Here is a 27,119-nt window from a genome sequence, read left to right on the forward strand (position 1 = left end):
AATTATTTTGTGAAACAGGACAAGTAGATTGTGCTCCTGCTTTAGTCCTTGGACAAGTAGTTTTTTTTTTAAAATTCCCGCACCCCTGTATATGTATATGTGTATATATATATATATATATATATATATATATATATATATATATATATATATATACACATACATATACACACACACATATACATACATATACACACACACACACATATATATATATATACACACACACACATATATATATATATATATACACACACACATATTAATAAATATATATATACAAACACAGACACACATATATATATATATATATATATATACATACATACACACACACATATATACATACATACATACATATTGTTATTATGTTATTGATTTTTAAAGCCCAAAAAACACACACACAAGTAAATAAAAAAATATATATTTTGTATTCACTTCACTACAAGTGACGCTTCACTCACTTGGATGACATTGAACTCCACAATTTGTTTGGACTCTTCCTCTATCATTGTATTAGTGCAGTATTTGGCACTATACCCAGGGCTATCACATTGCCCATCTCCGTATAATGTGACACCACGGTTTTTAATGCTATTGATGTTTTTAGTACGATCTTGTATCCAATGGTGATGTATGGTCGGGAACAGGTATTTACTTTGAATATTATAGTAAGTCTGTTTACAAATTGTTTGTAAACCAAAGTATTCACTGAATTTTTTTATTTTTTCAAAATGGTTCCAGCTTACCAATGGTTGGTTGGCTCTTCCATAGCACAGTGTTGTGACCATCCAGGCATTTTCCTTCCACAACCAATATGCTTCCCAATGTTGTCTTATTTTTAGAGATAACCGGAGCATTACACATGGGTATACTACATGGCAAGAATTTTAAAAGGTAATCAATATTTTTATCAAATACTACATATTTTTCCTCTTTCACCATTTCTTCTACTGTTGTCTCTGAATGGAAGCTGAAGTCTTCAACTTTTACAATTGAGATTTCGGGAGTAAAGTTTGAATCCTGGACAATGGGGTTATGTAGATGGCTGTTTGAAAGTGCACTCTCAACCATACTGTTCTTAATGTTATCAAACTGACCTGGAGAAGATGGGAAAATTGTTGACTTATTATCCACAACTGGGGAAAGAGTTTTTTCTGTATTTTGAACAAATTGAGTACTTTCCATGAATCCAGAAAATTCAAAATTGTCAGTCTGTATCAATTTGTCTTCTGACATTTGTATGTTACCCATTGTCCATGTATATGCATCTTTCGATGTACATAAATCAACAGTTGATGTAGAATTATGTCTCTTACCAAACATTTTATTTGTTTGTGTTCTACATGATGATGTACCATAAAACCTTTGGAACTGTGTTTCCTTATGTAATTTGTTGTAATCGGTGGCTGTTCCAACATCTGTAAACTGTTTGTTGAAGTGATGCCCACATGTATGGCACTTCACTGGTTGTAAAAATGAAATTGAATGCTGTGCATCAGTATTGACAACACTGTCCATTACATGCTCAACCACTTGTCCATTGTTCATGGATACCACTATGTTTTGTTTAACTTTTGAATTTGATGGCAACGAAGATTCAGCTTCAATACATTGGATTTTCCGAGTTAATTGGTTTCCGAAGATGGTTGGCACAGAATCTCTTTGAAGATACATTTTTAGCCCCTGGGCATAAAAATTATCAGATGTAAAATGCAAAGAGCACATCCTGTAGCGAGAGGATTTGTTGGTTTCTAGTACTCTGTTAACCATCTCATCCAACGTATCACTGTACTGACGTGTAGCAGTCAACCAATTACGAACTTTATCCGCAGTCCGTGGGAAACAATGTAGAGATACAGAATTCACCATCCGTGTTTTATTTTTGGAATTTGGACAGCCTTTAACTATGCACAGTGCCATGCTTCTTCTTTACACTTGATAATGAAAAAAATCAAAATCAAAATCAATTTTAAAACTTTTGATGTGGAAGAAAATTATTTGACAATATGTACATTAAATTATCAATTGATACATAAAAAACTGTTCAATAAAAAGATTAAAAATTAAGGAACACCTACCTATGTTTTAACAAACATATCAAAACAGGAATGTCAACATAAAGAGCAAAAAAAAAAAAAAAAGATAAGTGGACAATACAAACATAGAATTTATAAATTTCAAAATGTTTGTTGCACAACATAGAAAAAATTGATTTCAACATTGATGAAGTTGCATGTCGTCAAAAATTAATCTCGCTGTGTAGGTGAAGTTTAGTGTCTTCAAGAGAGTGTATTGCTGCATGTTTACATGTGTGTGGAGGGATGTTTATAATTTGAATTTGTTATGTGTTGGTTATGGTATGTCATAGTGTGCACTGTATGCATGACAGTGTGTTTATGTCTTGTGTTATTCTGTAGATGGGTATTAATGTTGTAGTGTGCACAGTGTTTGTTTGAAGATCTCAAGTGTATAATATACTTAATTAACTATAGTGTATACACACATACAAAAATATATATGTTGACATTCCAAAGAAATACATGTAACACATAAATAAGAAGAGACTGGTTATTGTCCAATACAAACATTAACACAGAACAACAATTTACCAATGTTAGAGAACAAAAACAATTATCAATGCTTCATAGTAGTAAAAGAATGAAATAGAAGGGTAAGTTAAAACACTTGGTCAAATGAATATAAAGCCACCCCCCCATACGCACATATCAAACAGTTGGCCAAATGAATATAAAGCCACCCCCCATACCCACATATCAAACAGTTGGCCAAATTAATATAAAGCCACCCCCCATATGCACATATCAAACGTTGGCCAAATGAATATAAAGCCACCCCCCATACCCACATATCAAACAGTTGGCCAAATGAATATAAAGCCATCCCCCATACGCACATATCAAACAGTTGGCCAAATGAATATAAAGCCATCCCCCATACGCACATATCAAACAGTTGGCCAAATGAATATAAAGCCATCCCCCATACGCACATATCAAACAGTTGGCCAAATGAATATAAAGCCACCCCCCATACGCACATATCAAACAGTTGGCCAAATGAATATAAAGCCATCCACCATACACACATATCAAACAGTTGGCCAAATGAATATAAAGCCATCCCCCATACGCACATATCAAACAATTGGCCAAATGAATATAAAGCCACCCCCCATACACACATATCAAACAGTTGGCCAAATGAATATAAAGCCACCCCCCATACGCACATATCAAACAGTTGGCCAAATGAATATAAAGCCACCCCCCATACGCACATATCAAACAGTTGGCCAAATGAATATAAAGCCACCCCCCCATATGCACATATCAAACAGTTGGCCAAATGAATATAAAGCCACCCCCCCATACCCACATATCAAACAGTTGGCCAAATGAATATAAAGCCACCCCCCATACCCACATATCAAACAGTTGGCCAAATGAATATAAAGCCACCCCCCATACCCACATATCAAACAGTTGGCCAAATTAATATAAAGCCATCCACCATACACACATATCAAACAGTTGGCCAAATGTTGATAACCCCAGGTGCCAACTTCACGGCCCCTCCTCTACCTGGGTCCTACACTAATATTTACAAATGATATCAATTCACAATGTTGATCAATTTAGGTGTCGTCAATAGTGTCTTTTGAAGTGTGCATTTGTGAAGATTGATATTTAGACTTTGGATGTTATTCTGTTATGTGTTGGTGGTGGTGGTTTGTTGTATGCAGTAATACGTACACTACATTGTTTTAATGTGTTATTAAAGCATTACATCTTTCTTTATACTCGAATTAAAAAAAAATGTAAATGAAATATTTGTTGTCTTTTGTTGTCATCCATTAATTGTGTTAATCCGATGAAGATGGAATAAAAAATGATTACATTTGTACTTACATCTAACTGCAAGAAGTTGTTAAAAAGTGCAGGCTTTTGTTTGAAGATTTTCAGAAGATGGCAACAATGTACTGAACTGTTAGAAGAAGATTTTTTTTTTATTAAATTAATTGTATTACAAAAATTAGTATAAGTTTTAAAATATAGCAATCTTAGACTATTATTCAATGTACACATAATCAAATCTGACATAATTTTATATTTCCTTACAATTAGGAATGCCCTATATCACACTGTAAAGGTTGACTCTCCATAAATTTTGAACAATAATTTACTAATGTAAGAAAACAATTCATATAAGTAGCAAATAAAAAGTATTGCATATTTTGTGTTATTATAGGGATAGAGGGACACGGAAACAGGGACACACAGAGTAACAGGGACACACAGAGACAGGGGGAGTCAGAGACACAGGAGGACAGGGGGACAGGGACACATGGGGACAGAGGGACAGAGGGAGACAGAAGGACACAGGAGGAGGACAGAGGGACACAGGAGGACAGAGGGACACAAGAGGACAGTGGTACACAGGGGGAGACAGGGACACAGGAGGACAGAGGGACACAAGGTGACAGGGATACAGGAGGACAGAGGGACACAGGGGGAGACAGGGACACAGGGGGACACAGGGGGACAGGTACACAGGAGGACAGAGGGACACAGGAGGAGACAGGGACATAGGAGGACAGAGGGACACAGGAGGACAGAGGGAGAGAGACACAGGTGGCAACAGGGACACAGGAGGACAGGGAAACAGGAGGACAAAGGGACACAGGAGGACAGTGTAACACAGGGGGCGACAGGGACAAAGGAAGACAGAGGGACACAGGGGGGCAGAGGGACACAGGGGGGCAGAGGGACACAGGGACACAGAAGGACAGTGGGACACAGGAGGACAGTGGGACAGGGACACTTGAGGACAGAGGAACACAGGGGTAGACAGGGACACAGGAGGACAGTGGGACACAGGGGGAGAGGGACACAGGGGGCAGGGACGCAGGACAGTGGGACACAGGGGGCAGGGACACAAGGGGACAGTGGTACACAGGGGGACAGGGACACAGGGGGCAGGGACGCAGGACAGTGGGACACAGGGGGCAGGGACACAAGGGGACAGTGGTACACAGGGGGACAGGGACACAGGAGGACAGAGGGACACAGGGGGCAGGGACACACAACAGTGGGACACGGGGCCAAGGACACCATGGACAGGGACACAGGAGGACAGTGGGACAGGGACACAGGGGGAGACAGGGACACAGGAGGACAGTGTGACACAGGGGGCAGGGACACAGGAGGACAGTGGAATAGGGACACAGAAGGACAGGGGGAGACAGGGACACAGGGGGGCAGGGACACAGGAGGACAGAGGGACACAGGAGGACAGTGGAATAGGGACAGAGAAGGACAGGGGGAGACAGGGACACAGGACAGTGGGACACAGGGGGGCAGGGACACAGGAGGACAGAGGGACACGGGAGGACAGTGTGACACAGGAGGACAGTTGGACACAGGAGGACAGTTGGACACAGGAGGACAGTTGGACACAGGGGGAGACAGGGACACAGAAGGACAGAGGGACACACGGGGACACAGGAGGCGACAGGGACACAGGAGGACAGTGGGACACAGGAGGACAGGGTCACAGGGGGAGACAGGGACACAGAAGGCGACAGGGGGACAGAGGGACACAGGGGGACACAGGGGGACAGGGACACAGGAGGACAGAGGGACACAGGAGGACAGTAAGACACAGGAGGACAGTGAGACACAGGAGGACAGTGAGACACAGACAATGGGACAGGGACACAGGAGGATAGTGGGACACAGGAGGACAGGGACACAGAAGGACAGAGGGACACAGGAGGCGACAGGGGGACAGAGGGACACAGGGGGAGACAGGGACACAGGGGGAGACAGGGACACAGGAGGCGACAGGGGGAGACAGGGACACAGGAGGAGATAGGGACACAGGAGGCGACAGGGGGAGACCGGGACACAGGAGGAGACAGGGACACAGGAGGCGACAGGAGGAGACAGGGACACAGGAGGAGACAGGGACGCAGGAGGCGACAGGGACGCAGGAGGAGACAGGGACGCAGGAGGACAGAGGGACATTTGTACTTACATCTAACAGCAAGAAGTTATTAAAAAGGGCAGTCTTTTCTTTGAAGAATTTCAGAAGCTGGCAACAATGTACTGAACTGTTAGAAGAAAAAAAAATGTTTTTAATTAAATTAAATTGTATTACAAAAATTAGTATAAGTTATAAAATATAGCAATCTTAGACTATTATTCAGTTTACACATAATCAAATCTGACTTTAATTTGACATTTCTTACAGTTAGGAATTGACTGAGCTTCAGTTGAGTAAATCTAGCACTGGTGTTTAATAACCTTGTTCTTCTTTGTGACAAACTAGCACCAGCTCACTTTATTTCATTGCTGAATTGGATCAAGATAAGGTAAGTTTATCAGTATCCGTACAAACGGCAGATCCTGTTGTTGTGGGATTGTGTATGAAATGTGCAGTTTGTGTCCCTGGGGGGTAGGTTTCACTGTGTGTAGCCTGAGTGCAGGGAGGAGCAGTGTTATGCCTGGCCTGTTGTCTATTCAGCAGATAAGGAAATAATCACAAAACAGAAGCCTTGGGCACAATGTCTCAATATACTTACACAGTCTACCATAGAATTGTTATTGTTTTAAAAGATAGATAATCCCTTTATTACCCATTCCCCAGTTTTGCATAACCAACACAGTTATATTAATATATTTATTACCTCTGTGATTACTTTGTATCTAAGAACCTTCTTCCAGCCCCCTGATCACATGACTGTGACTATTTATTATCTATTGTCTTGCAGTTAGCATAGTGTTCTGCTAAACCTCCTGTGCCTGAACACAGTGTTATCTATATGGCCCACATACTTTCTGTCTCTTTGTGTTGAAAAGGAATTTAAAAAGCATGTGATAAGAGGCAGCCCTCAAAGGCTTAGAAATGAACATATAAATCTGCCTAGGTTTAGTTTCAACTAAGAATACCAAGAGAAAAAGCAAATTTGGTCATAAAAGTAAATTGGAAAGTTGATTAAAATTCCAAGTCCTATCTGAATAATGAGAGTTTAATTTTGACTAAGACCAGAAAATATGCAATTTCTAATTTCACAGCTCACCCTCATCTGCTTAAGATCAAAACTCACTGGTCCTCTGCACATCAAAATATTGTAACTTATACCATCTGCACTGGCAGTAGGATACTGTCTGTAGTTGTATAAACATATCAAGAAAGATACAAACATATTGCATATTGTTTCTACCATATGAAAATGTAACAGTTTTGCACATTTATTTTTTTTTTTTTAAAAAGGACATTTTAAAATATTCCACTTTATATCCTTTTTTTTTGTTAAGAGGTCATTTTAAAATACAATTTTTGTAACACCTTTTGTATACAGAACATTTTAAAAGATTACACTTCTTACAGGCTTTTTAAAATTAATATGCAGAGTAAATATAATTTGTCAGGAGGCATTTTCAGCCCCACACAAAATCCCCAATATTAAAATGAATAACAAGTTTGCTACTATAGTTATTATTATCAGGTATTTATAAAGCGCCAGCAGATTACGCAGCGCTATACAAGTAATAATAAAACATTACAGGGATGCATTACATACACAAACAAACAAGTACAGTATTGGGGTACATTACAGTTGTAGGTGCAATAATTGAGTTATACAAAAGGAGAGGAATGCCCTGCCCTTGAGCACAATCAGTAGTAGTTCACTTTAAATACAAGGAAGGCTCCCAAGATTACAATCTAAAGGAGAGGGAATGGACACAAAAGGTAAGGGAGAAAAGAAATATGTTTAGTATACGAGTGAGTGAAGTGTGTGGTGAGTAAAGGAGGGTTGGAAAAGTGTAACAGAATATGGTAAAGTGTCAGTACAGAGGCTGTGAGTATAAAGTAGTGTCTCTATCCTGGTTCATTAGTGACAGCTGCACCTAATTGCTGTTTATATATTAAGGTAAACACCAGGGTGGAAGGTGTAGCGGTGTGTTAGTGCATGCAGAAAGGCTGTGTGAGCTGTGTGGGCTGTGTGGGCTGTGTGGGCTGTGTGGGCTGTGTGGGCTGTGTGGGCTGTGTGTGCTGTGTGAGCTGTGTGAGCTGTGTGTGCTGTGTGAGCTGTGTGAGCTGTGTGAGCTGTGTGTGCTGTGTGTGCTGTGTGTGCTGTGTGAGCTGTGTGAGCTGTGTGTGCTGTGTGAGCTGTGTGGAGCTGTGTGTGCTGTGTGAGCTGTGTGGAGCTGTGTGAGCTGTGTGTGATGTGTGAGCTGTGTGAGCTAGAGAGTTTTAAAAGTAAAACTTCCTGTTGATAAAGGGTAGGTATATGGGGGGGAGGTGTAGCTTGGAGAGGAGGGAGAGGGGAATGTTAAAACCAATTCCAAATTAGCCAAAGAGATATAATAATAAAATGCACTCATTGTAGCCGATTTATCAAATGTCTGTCAGACATGATCTGATATTGCGGTTCATGTCTGACAGACATCGCTGAATGCGGACAGCATACGCTCTCCGCATCCAGCATTGCACCAGCAGTTCTTGTGAACTGCTGGTGCAACGCCACCTCCCCCCCCCTGCAGATTTGCGGCCAATCAGCCACTAGCAGGGGGTGTCAATCAAGCCGATCGTATTGGATTGGGTTGATTTCCGGCGATGTCTGTCTGTCTGCCTCCTCAGAGCAGGCAGACAGGCTATGGAGCAGCGGTGTTTAGACCGCTGCTTCATAAATTGTGTTTCTGGCGAGCCTGAGGGGCTCACCAGAAACACGGCCCTTCGAGCTCCATACAGAGCTTGAAAAATGTCCCATTGTCTTGATTGGAGATAGATGAATTACCTGTAAAATGTATGTTGATTGCAGAAAGGCTGTAAGGCTGCTTGTTGCTGTGTGATCTGTGTGAGAAATAGTTTTAAAGCTAAAACTGCCTGTTTATAAAGGGGAGGTGTATGGGGGGGAGGTGTAGCTCTGTGATTACCTTGTATCTAGGAACCTTCTTCCAGCCCCCTGATCACATGACTGTGACTGTTTATTATCTATTGTCTTGCATTAAGCATTGTGTAGTGCTAAACCTTAAATAACCCCCTGTGCCTGTACACAGTGTTATCTATATGGCCCATGTGTACTTTCTGTCTCTTTGTGTTGAAAAGAGATTAAAAAAGCATGTGATAAGAGGCAGCCCTCAAAGGCTTAGAAATTAGCATATGAGCCTTCCTATGTTTAGTTTAAACTAAGAATACCAAGAGAAAAAAGCTAATTTGATGATAAAAGTAAATTGGAAAGTTAATTAAAATTACAAATCCTATCTAAATAATGAAAGTTTAATTTTGACTAGACTTAAATAAAGCACTACATATACGTTATCTAATGACATTCATTAAAGCTATTTCAGCAGCAATAGTACTTTGCATTTTCTAGAGACTTTCCCTAACTTTGTGGTGGTCTCCTGTGTACGTGCAGTTAGATCGGTCATTTGGTGCACTGTGCCCCTGATTGTGTAGCTCCCACCCACAATGTGCAGATATATATTTGCTTCTCAGTGACTGGAATGTGCTTAAAGGGACAGTTTACTCAAAAATTTTCTCCCCTTTAATTTGTTCCCAATGATCCACTTTACCTGCTGGAGTGTATTAAATTGTTTACAAGTAGCTCCTTTACCCTTATATTGGCATTTGAAATTGTTAATTTAGCATGTGGTATCCCCACCTATTCTGAAAGTTTGTGGCCGCGCGTACCAGCTATAGATAAGCTTTGTAAACACAGCCAGCAGAAGAAATTACACTCCCAGTGTGACAAATCAGAGATAAGGTAATAAAATGTTGATTTTCCATTGTTGTCTCAAAGTACTGGTGATTGTTTTAAGGACAGATATAAGATAAAGAAGCAGGTATATGTGCACAATGTGATACAGTAATGAGATCTGATTATACCTACAAGCTCAACCTATTTTATTAGGCTGTGGCTTCAAAACACAAAATCAGAGCTTTAATATACAGAAATAAACCTTAAAAAGCTAATTTTCATACATTTTTTACTCTGCAGTTGGTTAAAAAAGCAATTGTAAACACATTAAGGGAAAAACTATTTTACAGTATACTGTCCCTTTAAAGTGATGGTAAACTCAAGCTTATGAAGTTTAATACTTTGGAAGTACTCCTCGATATATGCACAGTGATGCCTGAATTTTTTTTTAAATAAAACTTTTTTCAATGAAAATATTACTTATTAAAGCCACTCTGTTACCTGTGCCCCGGCCGCCTCTGTCTGAGAATTTTTGTAATCTCAATTTGACAGACAGGTGCATCGTCCAATAGGTCAGTCTAGTATATGCACGCTCCGATGCTGGTGATTTAAAGCGGAATCGCCGGAATTACAACTGTACAAATGTAGTTTTAGCGCCAATCTTACTGCTGCTTTTAGTGAACAGTGAATCTTCCTGTCAGTAGCGATTCACTGTTCACTGCAGTGGTGAAAACGGCACTTATTTTTTTTTTCCTTCTAAAATGAAGGGCTGAAGGCTGTTCTGGAGTCTCCCCATGAACTGCCCCCCCCCCACACTGTGTTCTTATAACCAATAAGGAATATGTAGCACCTTATAAATAAAAAAATATAAATGTGCTTTTACTTTACAAATATTGTTTTGTTTTAATGACAATAAACTGGCTGCTTATAAAAAGGATATTCACACAGGAGAAAATAAAAGGTGCTGTTTTCACCGCTGCAGTGAACAGTGAATCGCTACTGACAGGAAGATTCACTGTTCACTATAAGTAGCGGTAAGATTGGAGCTAAAACTACATTTGTACAGTTGTAATTCTGGCGATTCTGCTTTAAATCACTAGCATGGGAGCCTGCATATACTAGACTGACATAGGGCGAATGGTGCAGTCCCTATTGGACGATGCACCTGTCTGTCAAATTGGGATTATAGAAATTCTCAGACAGAGGCAGACGGGGCACAGGTAATGGAGCGGCTTCAATAAGTAATATTTTAAAGGGACAGTCAACCCAAAATTTCAAATAGGTAATTCCTATAAACTTTCTAACAATTATTATTTTGAGCTATAGCCCAATTTAGTAGCCTAAAGCGTTTCTAAATAGGAACTCTAAATCCCTTCTCATTTTCCTAGACGTCATTATTTTCAGTGTACCGTTTACTAGTGTGCGTTCTGTGTACCGTTTACTAGTGTGCGTTCTGTGTACCGTTTACTAGTGTGCGTTCTGTGAACTCTCCGGCTGCAGTTTCATTCCTATCCCATTTCCTCTTTTGTATCTGGTAAGTAATTTTCATAATGCTACATTTATAATGTAATGCTACAACAAAACTACCTTACTTTTACCTTTCAAATCAAGCAGTTTGTAAGAAAACCTAATCAAATATATCCTAATATTAGTTAACCTCAAACTTAAAGGGACAGTCTAATTGCAAAGATGACATGTCTATGTTTGTTAGAGCATGCAGTATTTGTGTTACTGACAGTAGATGTAGTTACCTATGTTTTGAGCTGTGGGGGTTAAAGTTCCTTATTCAGAGAGCAGGACACAATTTGTTAGCTAATGAATGGTTGGGTCATGTGGATGCAACTTCGGATTAGTTGTGTTCTTCTTGGGAGCTTGAAGCCAAAGTCATTGTGTGTTATCTAATCATAACCTGTAGTAATATAAACATTATCTGCACAAACGTCACTGGGATCTCACAGCAAGAACCTATCCTGTAGTAATATAAATATCATCTGCACAAACGTCACTGGCATCTCACAGCAAGAACCTATCCTGTAGTAATATAAATATTATCTGCACAAACGTCACTGGGATCTCATAGGAAGAACCTAACCTGTAGTAATATAAACATTATCTGCACAAACGTCACTGGCATCTCACAGCAAGAACCTAACCTGTAGTAATATAAACATTATCTGCACAAACGTCACTGGGATCTCATAGCAAGAACCTAACCTGTAGTAATATAAATATTATCTGCACAAACGTCACTGGGATCTCACAGCAAGAACCTATCCTGTAGTAATATAAACATTATCTGCACAAACGTCATTGGGATCTCAAAGAAGAACCTAACCTGTAGTAATATAAACAATATCTGCATAAACGTCACTGGGATCTCATAGGAAGAACCTATCCTGTAGTAATATAAACATCATCTGCACAAACGTCATTGGGATCTCAAAGAAGAACCTATCCTGTAGTAATATAAACAATATCTGCACAAACGTCATTGGGATCTCAAAGAAGAACCTATCCTGTAGTAATATAAACAATATCTGCATAAACGTCACTGGGATCTCATAGGAAGAACCTATCCTGTAGTAATATAAACATTATCTGCAAAAACCTCACTGGGATCTCACAGCAAGAACCTATCCTGTAGTAATATAAACATTATCTGCACAAACGTCACTGGGATCTAACAGCAAGAACCTATCCTGTAGTAATATAAACATTATCTGCACAAACGTCACTGGGATCTCACAGCAAGAACCTAACCTATAGTAATATAAATATCATCTGCACAAATGTTACTGGCATCTCACAGCAAGAACCTATCCTGTAGTAATATAAATATCATCTGCACAAACGTCACTGGGATCTCACAGCAAGAATCTATCCTGTAGTAATATAAATATTATCTGCACAAACGTCACTGACATCTCACAGCAAGAACCTATCCTGTAGTAATATAAATATTATCTGCACAAACGTCACTGGCATCTCACAGCAAGAACCTATCCTGTAGTAATATAAACATTATCTGCACAAACGTCACTGGGATCTCACAGCAAGAACCTAACCTGTAGTAATATAAATATCATCTGCACAAACGTCACTGGCATCTCACAGCAAGAACCTAACCTGTAGTAATATAAATATCATCTGCACAAACGTCACTGGCATCTCACAGCAAGAACCTAACCTATAGTAATATAAATATCATCTGCACAAACGTCACTGGGATCTCACAGCAAGAACCTATCCTGTAGTAATATAAATATCATCTGCACAAACGTCACTGGGATCTCACAGCAAGAACCTAACCTATAGTAATATAAATATCATCTGCACAAACGTCACTGTGATCTCACAGCAAGAACCTATCCTGTAGTAATATAAATATCATCTGCACAAACGTCACTGGGATCTAACAGCAAGAACCTATCCTGTAGTAATATAAATATCATCTGCACAAACGTCACTGGGATCTCATAGGAAGAACCTAACCTGTAGTAATATAAATATCATCTGCACAAACGTCACTGGGATCTCATAGCAAGAACCTATCCTGTAGTAATATAAATATTATCTGCACAAACGTCACTGGGATCTCACAGCAAGAACCTATCCTGTAGTAATATAAATATTATCTGCACAAACGTCACTGGGATCTCACAGCAAGAACCTATCCTGTAGTAATATAAATATCATCTGCACAAACGTCACTGGGATCTCATAGGAAGAACCTAACCTATAGTAATATAAATATTATCTGCACAAACGTCACTGGGTTCTCATAGGAAGAACCTAACCTGTAGTAATATAAACATTATCTGCAAACACGTCACTGGGATCTAACAGCAAGAACCTATCCTGTAGTAATATAAATATCATCTGCACAAACGTCACTGGGATCTCATAGCAAGAACCTATCCTGTAGTAATATAAATATTATCTGCACAAACGTCACTGGGATCTAACAGCAAGAAACTATCCTGTAGTAATATAAATATCATCTGCACAAACGTCACTGGGATCTCATAGGAAGAACCTAACCTGTAGTAATATAAACATCATCTGCACAAACGTCACTGGCATCTCACAGCAAGAACCTAACCTATAGTAATATAAATATCATCTGCACAAATGTCACTGGCATCTAACAGCAAGAACCTATCCTGTAGTAATATAAATATCATCTGCACAAACGTCACTGGGATCTCATAGGAAGAACCTAACCTGTAGTAATATAAATATCATCTGCACAAACGTCACTGGGATCTCATAGGAAGAACCTAACCTGTAGTAATATAAATATCATCTGCACAAACGTCACTGGGATCTCATAGCAAGAACCTAACCTGTAGTAATATAAACATTATCTGCACAAACGTCACTGGGATCTCATAGCAAGAACCTAACCTGTAGTAATATAAATATTATCTGCACAAACGTCACTGGGATCTAACAGCAAGAACCTATCCTGTAGTAATATAAATATCATCTGCACAAACGTCACTGGGATCTCATAGGAAGAACCTAACCTGTAGTAATATAAACATCATCTGCACAAACGTCACTGGCATCTCACAGCAAGAACCTAACCTATAGTAATATAAATATCATCTGCACAAATGTCACTGGCATCTAACAGCAAGAACCTATCCTGTAGTAATATAAATATCATCTGCACAAACGTCACTGGGATTTCATAGGAAGAACCTAACCTGTAGTAATATAAATATCATCTGCACAAACGTCACTGGGATCTCATAGGAAGAACCTAACCTGTAGTAATATAAATATCATCTGCACAAACGTCACTGGGATCTCATAGGAAGAACCTAACCTGTAGTAATATAAATATCATCTGCACAAACGTTACTGGCATCTCATAGCAAGAACCTATCCTGTAGTAATATAAATATAATCTGTACAAACGTCACTGGGATCTCACAACAAGAACCTATCCTGTAGTAATATAAATATCATCTGCACAAACCTCACTGGGATCTCATAGGAAGAACCTAACCTGTAGTAATATAAATATCATCTGCACAAACGTCACTGGGATCTCACAACAAGAACCTATCCTGTAGTAATATAAATATTATCTGCACAAACGTCACTGGGATCTCATAGGAAGAACCTAACCTGTAGTAATATAAATATCATCTGCACAAACGTCACTGGCATCTCACAGCAAGAACCTATCCTGTAGTAATATAAATATCATCTGCACAAACGTCACTGGCATCTCACAGCAAGAACCTATCCTGTAGTAATATAAATATCATCTGCACAAACGTCACTGGGATCTCACAGCAAGAACCTATCCTGTAGTAATATAAATATCATCTGCACAAACGTCACTGGGATCTCACAGCAAGAACCTATCCTGTAGTAATATAAATATCATCTGCACAAACGTCACTGGGATCTCATAGGAAGAACCTATCCTGTAGTAATATAAACATTATCTGCACAAACGTCACTGGGATCTCATAGGAAGAATCTAACCTATAGTAATATAAACAAACTGTGTTCAGCCTAATCTATGTGTACTACTGTTTTTTACACATTTTTCAAATTAAAGTTTTTCTATTTTTTATCCTTTTGAGTGGTGCCGACTTGGTTTTTGTAGTGCCTGCCGTCTACCTTCCTGCCTTTAGTAATATAAACATTATCTGCACAAACGTCACTGGGTTCTCATAGGAAGAACCTAACCTATAGTAATATAAATATCATCTGCACAAACGTCACTGGGATCTCACAGCAAGAACCTATCCTGTAGTAATATAAACATTATCTGCACAAACGTCACTGGGTTCTCATAGGAAGAACCTAACCTATAGTAATATAAATATCATCTGCACAAACGTCACTGGGATCTCACAGCAAGAACCTATCCTGTAGTAATATAAATATTATCTGCACAAACGTCACTGGGATCTCATAGGAAGAACCTAACCTGTAGTAATATAAATATTATCTGCACAAACGTCACTGGCATCTCACAGCAAGAACCTATCCTGTAGTAATATAAATATCATCTGCACAAATGTCACTGGGATCTCATAGGAAGAACCTAACCTGTAGTAATATAAATATCATCTGCACAAACGTCACTGGGATCTCATAGGAAGAACCTAACCTGTAGTAATATAAATATCATCTGCACAAACGTCACTGGGATCTCATAGGAAGAACCTAACCTGTAGTAATATAAATATCATCTGCACAAACGTCACTGGGATCTCACAGCAAGAACCTATCCTGTAGTAATATAAATATCATCTGCACAAACCTCACTGGGATCTCATAGCAAGAAACTGCCTGGTTCTCTTAGATAGACATCGCTTTCCTATTAAAAATAACTTTGGACATGTAATATGAGCCAGCGATGTTCATGCCCAATAACACTGATATTTTTGTTGTCCATTTATAATCTAGACCATTATGTGTATCAATAACCTTAAACTGCACACACTGCTATGAATTGGTTTTCTGCACTCTAGTTAGGAAGAATAACCCCTGAACCTTTTCATTATGCAGAGAAACCACCAGATTATTTAAAGGGACATTAAGTATGATTTTATTTCTAAAATGCATTTAAAGCATTGTGGTATTGCATTGTAAATGCTTAGGTGATTTATTTTTAAATAACTGTCCATCACCACCCCTTAGTGCTGTTTGTCATGTGTGTGCCACAAGCCCTTGTTTTATCTACTAGAAGGTGGGCAGAAAAGCCAATGGAATACCCTACCACACATCCAATAGACTTCTGACCATAGCCTGCTCCTTTTGTTCTACTATACAGTCTACATTCTTTAACATCATTTTTTTTATATATATATATAATTAATAATATACAGAAGGCTGCTAGTAAAATATGTTAACTCACCCCATGTGATCCCAATAAAATAATCAAATGGGATACATAGAGGCCTATTTAACAAATCTCTGTCGGACCTGATCCGACAGTGTGGATCAGGTCCGACAGACATCGTCGAATGCGGAGAGCAATACGCTCTTCGTATTCAGCATTGCACCAACCTGGCTATTGCTCTGCCCCAACCCCTGTTTTATTTTTTACTTTAGTGCTTTATCTTTACCAATAATCTTTATCTTGTGATATATGTAATCAGATACCCCACCCCATAACATTTATATAATGATTATTTACATTGCTACTCTCAATGAATACTAAAATATCTCATCAATTATAATGAAAGTAAAATTTAAAAGTTTTTTTGTTGGATTTATTCAAAGAATAATGGTATTTTTAATAGTAACTGGTTCAGGAAGCCAGCTAATTTTTTTTATTAATCTAAAGTGTAAGAACAATAATATATGTAATTTAAATGTGTTACTATAGAAGCACAATCCAGGACCATCCATAATGAATACCCCATTACACCTATAAGTACCCCCCCCCCAAAACATATATTACCTATTTTAGGGGCCCATTTTTTCTTTTGTAAAAAAAAGGGGGTCAAATTTAGCTACATGATTTCTGTGAACATCTTTGGAATTTATTTGATCATAATAAAAAAAAAATCCTCTTTTTGTATTTTTCTTTCTCCGTTTCCCCCCGCTAGGGCCACTTTCTCTCTGTTGTGTGGGTTTTGTCACTATAGGCTGCATTTCTTCTGTATGACTTTATTGGGTACTCGCTTCCTTCATCCTGCATGCTTTAGTACCCTGTTTGTATTGGCCCTATGTGCTGCTATTTGTTCCTCACACAGTATAAATAATGTACCTATGATTGCAAAATACTTCTGTGTTTCTATTGAGCAAAAAAAAAATCCCAGCTAAAGTGTTAACGTTTTTCATGCGCCCATACTGCTGTACAAAAGGCATAGGTAATGTGCACAAGTATGTGTTGTTTTCAATCTTGGAAAACTTTGGTTGATATTAGAATATATAACCCCCCCAAAAAAAATGTAATCAAATTGGAAATACACAACTGTGTATTTCAATGTCAAGTTGTATAAGAGCACTAACAGAGAATGATCCTATAATATCACATTCACCGACCGTGGACGATGAGACAGTCAAAGTCTATTCCCCAGATTCTACTGCAGGTGTAAACTGTACTAGCTATTAGCAACAACAAAGTAAAATAGACTTTAGTGAGGGGCTCTATTTACTACAAGGTAATACCGTCTCCAACTGCGATAGAAAATAGGCCACAGCTCTATATCTGGGGGACTGCAGATTTCACTCTGTGGTGTCATTACTTTATACCCTGGCTAGAATAGGAGCGTGTACTAATACCTCTGCTCTGGCCGCTCAGCATATCATCTTGAGGGTCAGTGCCCCCTTCTCTAATACCCAATCTAAGCCTCATACTAAGCCATACACTAAATTCTTCATGGAAACATTCTTCACATTGCTCACACTTTCTCTGCCCCCCACCCCCTTGTAAACTATCTGAAAGATTCGACTCCAAGTTGTGTTGTATATTTCAAAGAATGTTCCTTGTTCCAAACGAATGACATTGGGGCTATCCCCATAACTCCTACAGAGCAGTTAGTACCCTGGTTACTGAATGTTATTGTACTCAGTTACCGTCCTTGTGTTTTCAGAGCATTGAATATCTACAAATTTACTGTCCTTGAAAATTTGAGAGCATTGAATACATAAAAAGGTTTCCCTTGCACATTTATTGCAAATTAAAAGTCTCAGAGATATACGGTTAGATTTAGAGTTCTGCATTAGCCGTCAAAAGCAGCGTTAAGGAGTCCTAACGCTGGTTTTGGCCGGCCGCTGGTATTTAGAGTCAGGCAGGAAAGGGTCTAATGCTCACTTTCCAGCCGCGACTTTTCCATACCGCAGATCCCCTTACGCCAGTTGCGTATCCTATCTTTTCAATGGGATCTGCCTAACGCTGGTATTTAGAGTCTTGGCTGAAGTGAGCGGTATACCCTCTACCAACAAGACTCCAGCCGCAGAAAAAAGTCAGTAGTTAAGAGCTTTATGGGCTAATGCCGGTTTATAAATCTCTTAACTACAGTGCTATAAAGTACACTAACACCCATAAACTACCTATGCACCCCTAAACCGAGGCCCCCCCACATCGCCGCCACTATAATAAATATTTTTAACCCCTAATCTGCCGGCCCCACACCGCCGCCACCTACATTATCCCAATGAACCCCTAATCTGCTGCCCCTAACATCGCCGACCCCTATATTATATTTATTAACCCCTAATCTGCCCCCCAATGTCGCCGCTACCTTACCTACACTTATTAACCCCTAATCTGCTGCCCCTAACATCGCTGCTACTCTAATAAATGTATTAACCCCTAAAGCTAAGTCTAACCCTAACCCTAACACTCCCCTAAGTTAAATATAATTTTAATCTAACGAAATAAATTAAATATTTTTAACTAAAGTTTTCCTATTTAAAGCTAAATACTTACCTGTAAAATAAACCCTAATATAGCTACAATATAACGAATAATTATATTGTAGCTATTTTAGGATTTATATTTATTTTACAGGCAACTTTGTATTTATTTTAACTAGGTACAATAGCTATTAAATAGTTATTGACTATTTAATAGCTACCTAGTTAAAATAATTACAAAATTACCTGTAAAATAAATCCTAACCTAAGTTACAATTAAACCTAACACTACACTATCAATAAATAAATTAAATCAATTAACTACAGGTACCTACAATTAAATAAACTAAACTAAATTACAAAAAAAACAAACACTAAATTACAAAAAAATAAAAAAAGATTACAAGAATTTTAAGCTAATTTTAAAGCTAATTACACCTACTCTAAGCCCCCTAATAAAATAACAAAGCCCCCCAAAATAAAAAAAATTCAATGTTTTATATTGTGCATTCCTTACAACAAAAGCTGTTATTGTCTTGCGTGCTGATGTGTCAGATAGCGTGAATAACACATATTGTTATTGATCCATTTCTTTTTACTTCATTACTTAGGTATTGCCTTTATTTGAGTTGAAGCAATTACAATTTCTGGTAGACGCATCCTTTGGACGGCTATTTAAAAATGTAAGTACTTTACACGGCTTGTAGAAACATATGACAATGAGAAAAACAGACTGTATATAATGTTTAATTTCATCATGAAACAATTACTTATACTATGCAGGTCTGGAAAATGTGTCAAGATTTAATCACCGGAACAAAGAAATGTCTCCTAGCTGTGTCTGGGGTGTAACTGGGTCCCTTTGTTTTATAATCACCCCATTCTACACACAGTTATCAGACCAGTTCTTTGTTTCACATAATTCAGTCAGGACACTTCTGGAAAAGGTAAAAACATTACATTCAAGTTTAAATAGATATTACATTACTAACAATGAATGCTTTCTACACTAATGTAATATACTGTAGCTAGCTCTATTTTTAACCCTTCTCCATCACTTTTTTCTGTATCTCTCTCTCCCACACTGAAGACTAACCCTGTTACGTGCATGAATGTGAAATCAATCTATGTATCAGGGTTAGCCTTGCATGTAGGAGAGAGACAAGTGTGTGCTTGGGAGAGAGAAGGGGAGAGAGAGATGAATGTGAAATTAATCCTTCTCTCTCCCAAGCACACACTTGTCTTTCTCCTACACTCAAGGCTAACCCCTGATACATACCTGAATTTTATCTTATTCTCTCTCGCGCGCGCGCCCTCTCATTGTTGTCCTAACCCTGCTACCTGCACACTCTGCCTCTCTCGCCGCACACTCTGCCTCTCTCGCCGCACACTCAAGGCTAACCCTGCTACATGCATTAATGTGCCTCTCTCTATCATTTTCTCTCTATAAGCAATCTGAAATCTCTCCCCTTCTCTCTCCCATGCACACTCTGTTTCTGTTGCACACTCCAGGCTAACCCTGCTACATGCATCAATTTGATCGATCTCTCTCTCTCTCATTCTCTGTCCTAACCCTGCTACCTGCACACTTTGTCTCTCACCTAAACTCAAGGCTAACCCTGCTACATGCATCAATTTGATATCTCTCTCGTCCTAACCCTGCTAACTGCACCCTCTGTCTCTCTCACCTCAAACACAAGGCTAACCCTGCTACATGCATCAATTTGATCTCTCTCTCGTCCTAACCCTGCTACCTGCACCCTCTGTCTCTCTCGCCGCACACTCCAGGCTAACCCTGCTATATTCAGCAATCTGAATCTCTCCCAAGCACACTCTGTTGCTCACCTACACTCAAGGCTAACCCTGCTACATGCATCAATTTGATATCTCTCTCTCTCATTCTTGTCCTAACCCTGCTAACTTCACCCTCTGTCTCTCTCGCCGCACACTCAAGGCTAACCCTGCTACATTCAGCAATCTAAAATCTCACCTCTTCTCTCTCCCATGCACACTCTGTCTCTCACCTAACCCTGCTACATTCAGCAATCTGAAATCTCTCCCAAGCACACTCTGTCTCTCACCTACACTCAAGGCTAACCCTGCTACATGCATCAATTTGATCTCTCTCTCTCATTCTCGTCCTAACCCTGCTAACTGCACCCTCTGTCTCTCTCATTGCACACTTAAGGCTAACCCTGCTACATGCATCAATTTGATCTCTCTCCTCTCTGTCGTCCTAACCCTGCTACCTGCACCCTCTGTCTCTCTCGCACACACCAGGCTAACCCTGCTACATTCAGCAATCTGAAATCTCACCTCTTCTCTCTCCCATGCACACTCTGTTTCTCACCTAATCCTGCTATATTCAGCAATCTGAACAATTTTTTTTTCTACTGATATTCAGTATTTTCTTTTTTAGGCTTTTTGTATAGTGCCAAATGTCAAATTGGCGATTGATGTTTTTGTAACCCCGCTACGTGCATGAATGTGAAATCAATCTATGTATCAGGGTTAGCCTTGAGTGTAGGAGAGAGACAAGTGTGTGCTTGGGAGAGAGAAGAGGAGAGAAAGATGAATGTTAAATCAATCCTTCTCTCTCCCAAGCACACACTTGTCTCTCTCCGACACTCAAGGCTAACCCTGATACATACCTGAATTTGATCTTATTCTCTCTCGCGCACGCCCTCATTCTCGTCCTTACCCTGCTACCTGCACACTCTGCCTCTCTCGCCGCACACTCAAGGCTAACCCTGCTACACGCATTAATGTGCCTCTCTCTATCATTTTCTCTCTATAAGCAATCTGAAATCTCTCCCCTTCTCTCTCCCATGCACACTCTGTTTCTCTTGCAGACTCCAGGCTAACACTGCTACATTCAGCAATCTGAAATAAATCACTTCTCTCTCCCAAGCACACTTTGTTTATCACCTACACTCAAGGCTAACCCTGCTACATGCATCAATTTGATCTCTCTCTCTCTCTCTCTCTCTCTCTCTCTCTTTCATTCTCTTTCATTCTCGTCCTAACCCTGGTACCTGCTGTCTCTCTCGCCGCACACCCAAGGCTAACCCTGCTGCAATCTGAAATCTCACCTCTTCTCTCTCCCATGCACACTCTGTCTTTCAACTAACCCTGCTACATTCAGCAATCTGAAATCTCTCCCAAGCACACTCTGTCTCTCACCTACATTCAAGGCAAACCCAGCTACATGCATCAATTTGATCTCTCTCATTCTCGACCTAACCCTGCTAACTGCACCCTCTGTCTCTCTTGCCGCACACCCAAGGCTAACCCTGCTACATGCATCAATTTGATCTCTCTCTCATCCTAACCCTGCTACCTGCACCCTCTGTCTTTCTTGCTACACACTCAAGGCTAACACTGCTACATTCAGCAATCCTGAAATCTCACCTCTTCTCTCTCCTCTGTCTCTCACCTAACCCTGCTACATTCAGCAATCTGAAATCCATCCCAAACACACTCTGTTTCTCACCTACACTCAAGGCTAACCCTGCTACATGCATCAATTTGATCTCTCTCTCTCTCATTCTCGTTCTAACCATGCTAACTGCACCCTCTGTCTCTCTTTCCGCACACCCAAGGCTAACCCTGCTACATTCAGCAATCTGAAATCTCTCCCAAGCACACTCTGCCTCTCACCTACACTCAAGGCTAACCCTGCTGCATTCAGCAATCTGAAATCTCTCCCAAGCACACTCTGTCTCTCACCTACACTCAAGGCTAACCCTGCTACATGCATCAATTTGATATCTCTCTCGTCCTAACCCTGCTAACTGCACCCCTGTCTCTCTCACCTAAACACACAAGGCTAACAATGCTACATGCATCAGTTTGATCTCTCTCTCGTCCTAACCCTGCTACCTGCACCCTCTGCCTCTCTCGTTTTCTACTGATATTCAGTATTTTCTTTTTTAGGCTTTTTGTATAGTGCCAAATGTCAAATTTGCGATTTATGTTTTTGTAACCCCGCTACGTGCATGAATGTGAAATCAATCTATGTATCAGGGTTAGCCTTGAGTGTAGGAGAGAGACAAGTGTGTGCTTGGGAGAGAGAAGGGGAGAGAGATGAATGTGAAATCAATCCTTCTCTCTCCCAAGTACACACTTGTCTCTCTCCTACACTCAAGGCTAACCCTGCTACATGCATCAATTTGATCTCTCTCTCTCATTCTCGTCCTAACCATGCTAACTGCACCCTCGGTCTCTCTTTCCGCACACACAAGGCTAACAATGCTACATGCATCAATTTGATCTCTCTCTCGTCCTAACCTTGCTACCTGCACCCTCTGTCTCTCTCGCCGCACACTCAAGGCTAACCCTGCTACATGCATCAATTTGATATCTCTCTCATCCTAACCCTGCTAACTGCACCCCTGTCTCTCTCACCGAAAAACACAAGGCTAACAATGCTACATGCATCAATTGGATCTCTCTCTCGTCCTAACCCTGCTACCTGCACCCACTGTCTCTCTCGCCGCATACTCAAGGCTAACCCTGATACATTCAGCAATCTGAAATCTCACCTCTTCTCTCTCCCATGCACACTCTGTCTCTCACATAACCCTGCTACATTCAGCAATCTGAAATCTCTCCCACGCACACTCTGTCTCTCACCTACACTCAAGGCTATCCCTGCTACATGCATCAATTTGATCTCTCTCTCTCTCTCTCTCTCTCTCTCATTCTCGTCCTAACCCTGCTAACTGCACCCTCTGTCTCTCTCATTGCACACTTAAGGCTAACCCTGCTACATGCATCAATTTGATCTCTCTCCTCTCTCTCGTCCTAACCCTGCTACCTGCACCCTCTGTCTCTCTCGCCGCACACTCAAGGCTAACCCTGCTATATTCAGCAATCTGAACAATTTTTTTTCTACTGATATTCAGTATTTTCTTTTTTAGGCTTTTTGTATAGTGCCAAATGTCAAATTTGCGATTTATGTTTTTGTAACCCCGCTACGTGCATGAATGTGAAATCAATCTATGTATCAGGGTTAGCCTTGAGTGTAGGAGAGAGACAAGTGTGTGCTTGGGAGAGAGAAGGGGAGAGAGAGATGAATGTGAAATCAATCCTTCTCTCTCCCAAGCACACACTTGTCTCTCTCCTACAATCAAGGCTAACCCTGATACGTAACTGAATTTGATCTTATTCTCTCTCTCTTGCATGCCCTCTCATTCTCGTCCTAACCCTGCTACCTGCACACTCTGTCTCTCACCTACACTCAAGGCTAACCCTGCTACATGCATCAATTTGATATCTCTCTCGTCCTAACCCTGCTAACTGCACCCTCTGTCTCTCTCACCGCACACACAAGGCTAACCCTGCTACATGCATCAATTTGATCTCTCTCTCATCCTAACCCTGCTACCTGCAGCCTCTGTCTCTCTCGCACACACCAGGCTAACCCTGCTACATTCAGCAATCTGAAATCTCACCTCTTCGCTCTCCGATGCACACTCTGTCTCTCACCTAACCCTGCTATATTCAGCAATCTGAAATCTCTCCCAAGCACACTCTGTTGCTCACCTACACTCAAGGCTAACCCTGCTACATGAATTAATTTGATCTCAATCTCTCTCTCTCTCATTCTCGTCCTAACCCTGCTAACTGCACCTCTGTCTCTCTTGCTGCACACTCAAGGCTAACGCTGCTTCATTCATCAATCTGAAATCTCTCCGAAGCACACTCTGTCTCTCACCTACACTCAAGGCTAACCCTGCTACATGCATTAATTTGATCTCAATTTCTCTCTCTCTCATTCTCATCCTAACCCTGCTAACTGCACCTCTGTCTCTCTCGCTGCACACTCAAGGCAAACCCTGCTTCATGCATCAATTTGATCTCTGTCTCTCTCTCGTCCTAACCCTGCTACCTGCACCCTCTATCTCTCTCACCGCACACTCAAGGCTAACCCTGCTACATTCAGCAATCTGAAATCTCACCTCTTCTCTCTCCCATGCACACTCTGTCTCTCACATAACCCTGCTACATTCAGCAATCTGAAATCTCTCCCACGCACACTCTGTCTCTCACCTACATTCAAGGCAAACCCTGCTACATGCATCAATTTGATCTCTCTCATTCTCGACCTAACCCTGCTAACTGCACCCTCTGTCTCTCTCGCCGCACACCCAAGGCTAACCCTGCTACATGCATCAATTTGATCTCTATCTCATCCTAACCCTGCTACCTGCACCCTCTGTTTCTCTTGCTACACACTCAAGGCTAACACTGCTACATTCAGCAATCCCGAAATCTCACCTCTTCCCTCTCCCATGCACACTCTGTCTCTCACCTAACCCTGCTACATTCAGCAATCTGAAATCTCTCCCAAACACACTCTGTTTCTCACCTACACTCAAGGCTAACCCTGCTACATGCATCAATTTGATCTCTCTCTCATTCTCGTCCTAACCATGCTAACTGCACCCTGTCTCTCTTTCCGCACACCCAAGGCTAACCCTGCTACATTCAGCAATCTGAAATCTCTCCCAAGCACACTCTGCCTCTCACCTACACTCAAGGCTAACCCTGCTACATTCAGCAATCTGAAATCTCTCCCAAGCACACTCTGTCTCTCACCTACACTCAAGGCTAACCCTGCTACATTCAGCAATCTGAAATCTCACCTCTTCTCTCTCCCATGCACACTCTGTCTCTCACCTAATCCTGCTATATTCAGCAATCTGTACAAATTTTATTTTCTACTGATATTCAGTATTTTCTTTTTTAGGCTTTTTGTATAGTGCCAAATGTCAAATTGGCGATTGATGTTTTTGTAACCCCGCTACGTGCATGAATGTGAAATCAATCTATGTATCAGGGTTAGCCTTGAGAGTAGGAGAGAGACAAGTGTGTGCTTGGGAGAGAGAAGAGGAGAGAAAGATGAATGTTAAATCAATCCTTCTCTCTCCCAAGAACACACTTGTCTCTCTCCTACACTCAAGGCTAACCCTGATACATACCTGAATTTGATCTTATTCTCTCTCGCGCACGCCCTCTCATTCTCGTCCTAACCCTGCTACCTGCACACTCTGCCTCTCTCGACGCACACTCAAGGCTAACCCTGCTACACGCATTAATGTACCTCTCTCCATCTATCAATCTCTCTCTATAAGCAATCTGAAATCTCTCCCCTTCTCTCTCCCATGCACACTCTGTCTCTCACCTAATCCTGCTATATTCAGCAATCTGAAATCTCTCCCCTTCTCTGTCCCATGCACACTCTGTCTCTCTCGCACACACCAGGCTAACACTGCTACATTCAGCAATCTGAAATCTCACCTCTTCTCTCTCCCATGCACACTCTGTCTCTCACCTAACCCTGCTATATTCAGCAATCTGAAAAAAAAATTTTTCTACTGATATTCAGTATTTTCTTTTTTAGGCTTTTTGTATAGTGTCAAATGTCAAATTGGCGATTGATGTTTTTGTATTCTTCACGTAGTATTTTCCTTATACTGACACGCCTGTCAGTGGCAACCATCACTGGCATCAATCCATTGTTTATCATGCGGTTCATAGCCCTCCTAAATCCTTTTGGCTTCCATAGCCACCGATGATGTTGTCTCAGTGACTTGAACTATTTCAACATTTAAAATTTTCTTCGATTTTGTCTCCATTGTTGTATAGTACAATATTTTGCAGAGTAACTGGGGCTATCGCATTGTCCGTCTCCAGTTATTGCAATACCCCGATTTTTCCAGAAGGTGTCCATGGTAGGAAATAGAAATGTTTTCTGATCATTAAAAAACGTTTGTTTTGACAGAAAACATATCCAAAATATGTAAAATAATCACTATTTTTTTCAAATTGATTACCTGTGAAAAGTAAAGAGGAACAGAATGTTTCCCACAGGTCGTTGACCAATAGTGGGTTCACTATACCAGAGATTCACACTCTCCAGTTACTAACAACATAGTGCCTACTAGTCTTTTTTTGCATTGACATCATTTGAGCTTCACTGTTGTTTTTGAACCGGCGTGGTAATAATTTAATATTAAGTTTGTGAACAGCTAACAACAAT

The 27,119-nt window shown here is 40.4% G+C and overlaps 1 protein-coding gene across 1 annotated transcript; it reads right to left on the reverse strand.

Annotated features, from left to right (window-relative positions):
• Window positions 1-408: 408 nt before the first annotated feature.
• Window positions 409-8,879, reverse strand: LOC128636138 (uncharacterized). Its single transcript, XM_053689193.1, has 4 exons — window positions 8,828-8,879; window positions 6,061-6,136; window positions 3,933-4,008; window positions 409-1,937 (listed from the first exon to the last, which is right to left on the reverse strand). The coding sequence occupies exon 4, from the start codon at window positions 1,921-1,923 to the stop codon at window positions 730-732; it is 1,194 nt and encodes a 397-aa protein (XP_053545168.1). The 5' UTR covers window positions 1,924-1,937; window positions 3,933-4,008; window positions 6,061-6,136; window positions 8,828-8,879; the 3' UTR covers window positions 409-729.
• Between the last annotated feature and the right edge of the window lie 18,240 nt (window positions 8,880-27,119).

This window comes from Bombina bombina, chromosome 7 (assembly GCF_027579735.1).
Source record: "Bombina bombina isolate aBomBom1 chromosome 7, aBomBom1.pri, whole genome shotgun sequence".
Taxonomy (NCBI): Eukaryota; Metazoa; Chordata; class Amphibia; order Anura; family Bombinatoridae; genus Bombina; species Bombina bombina.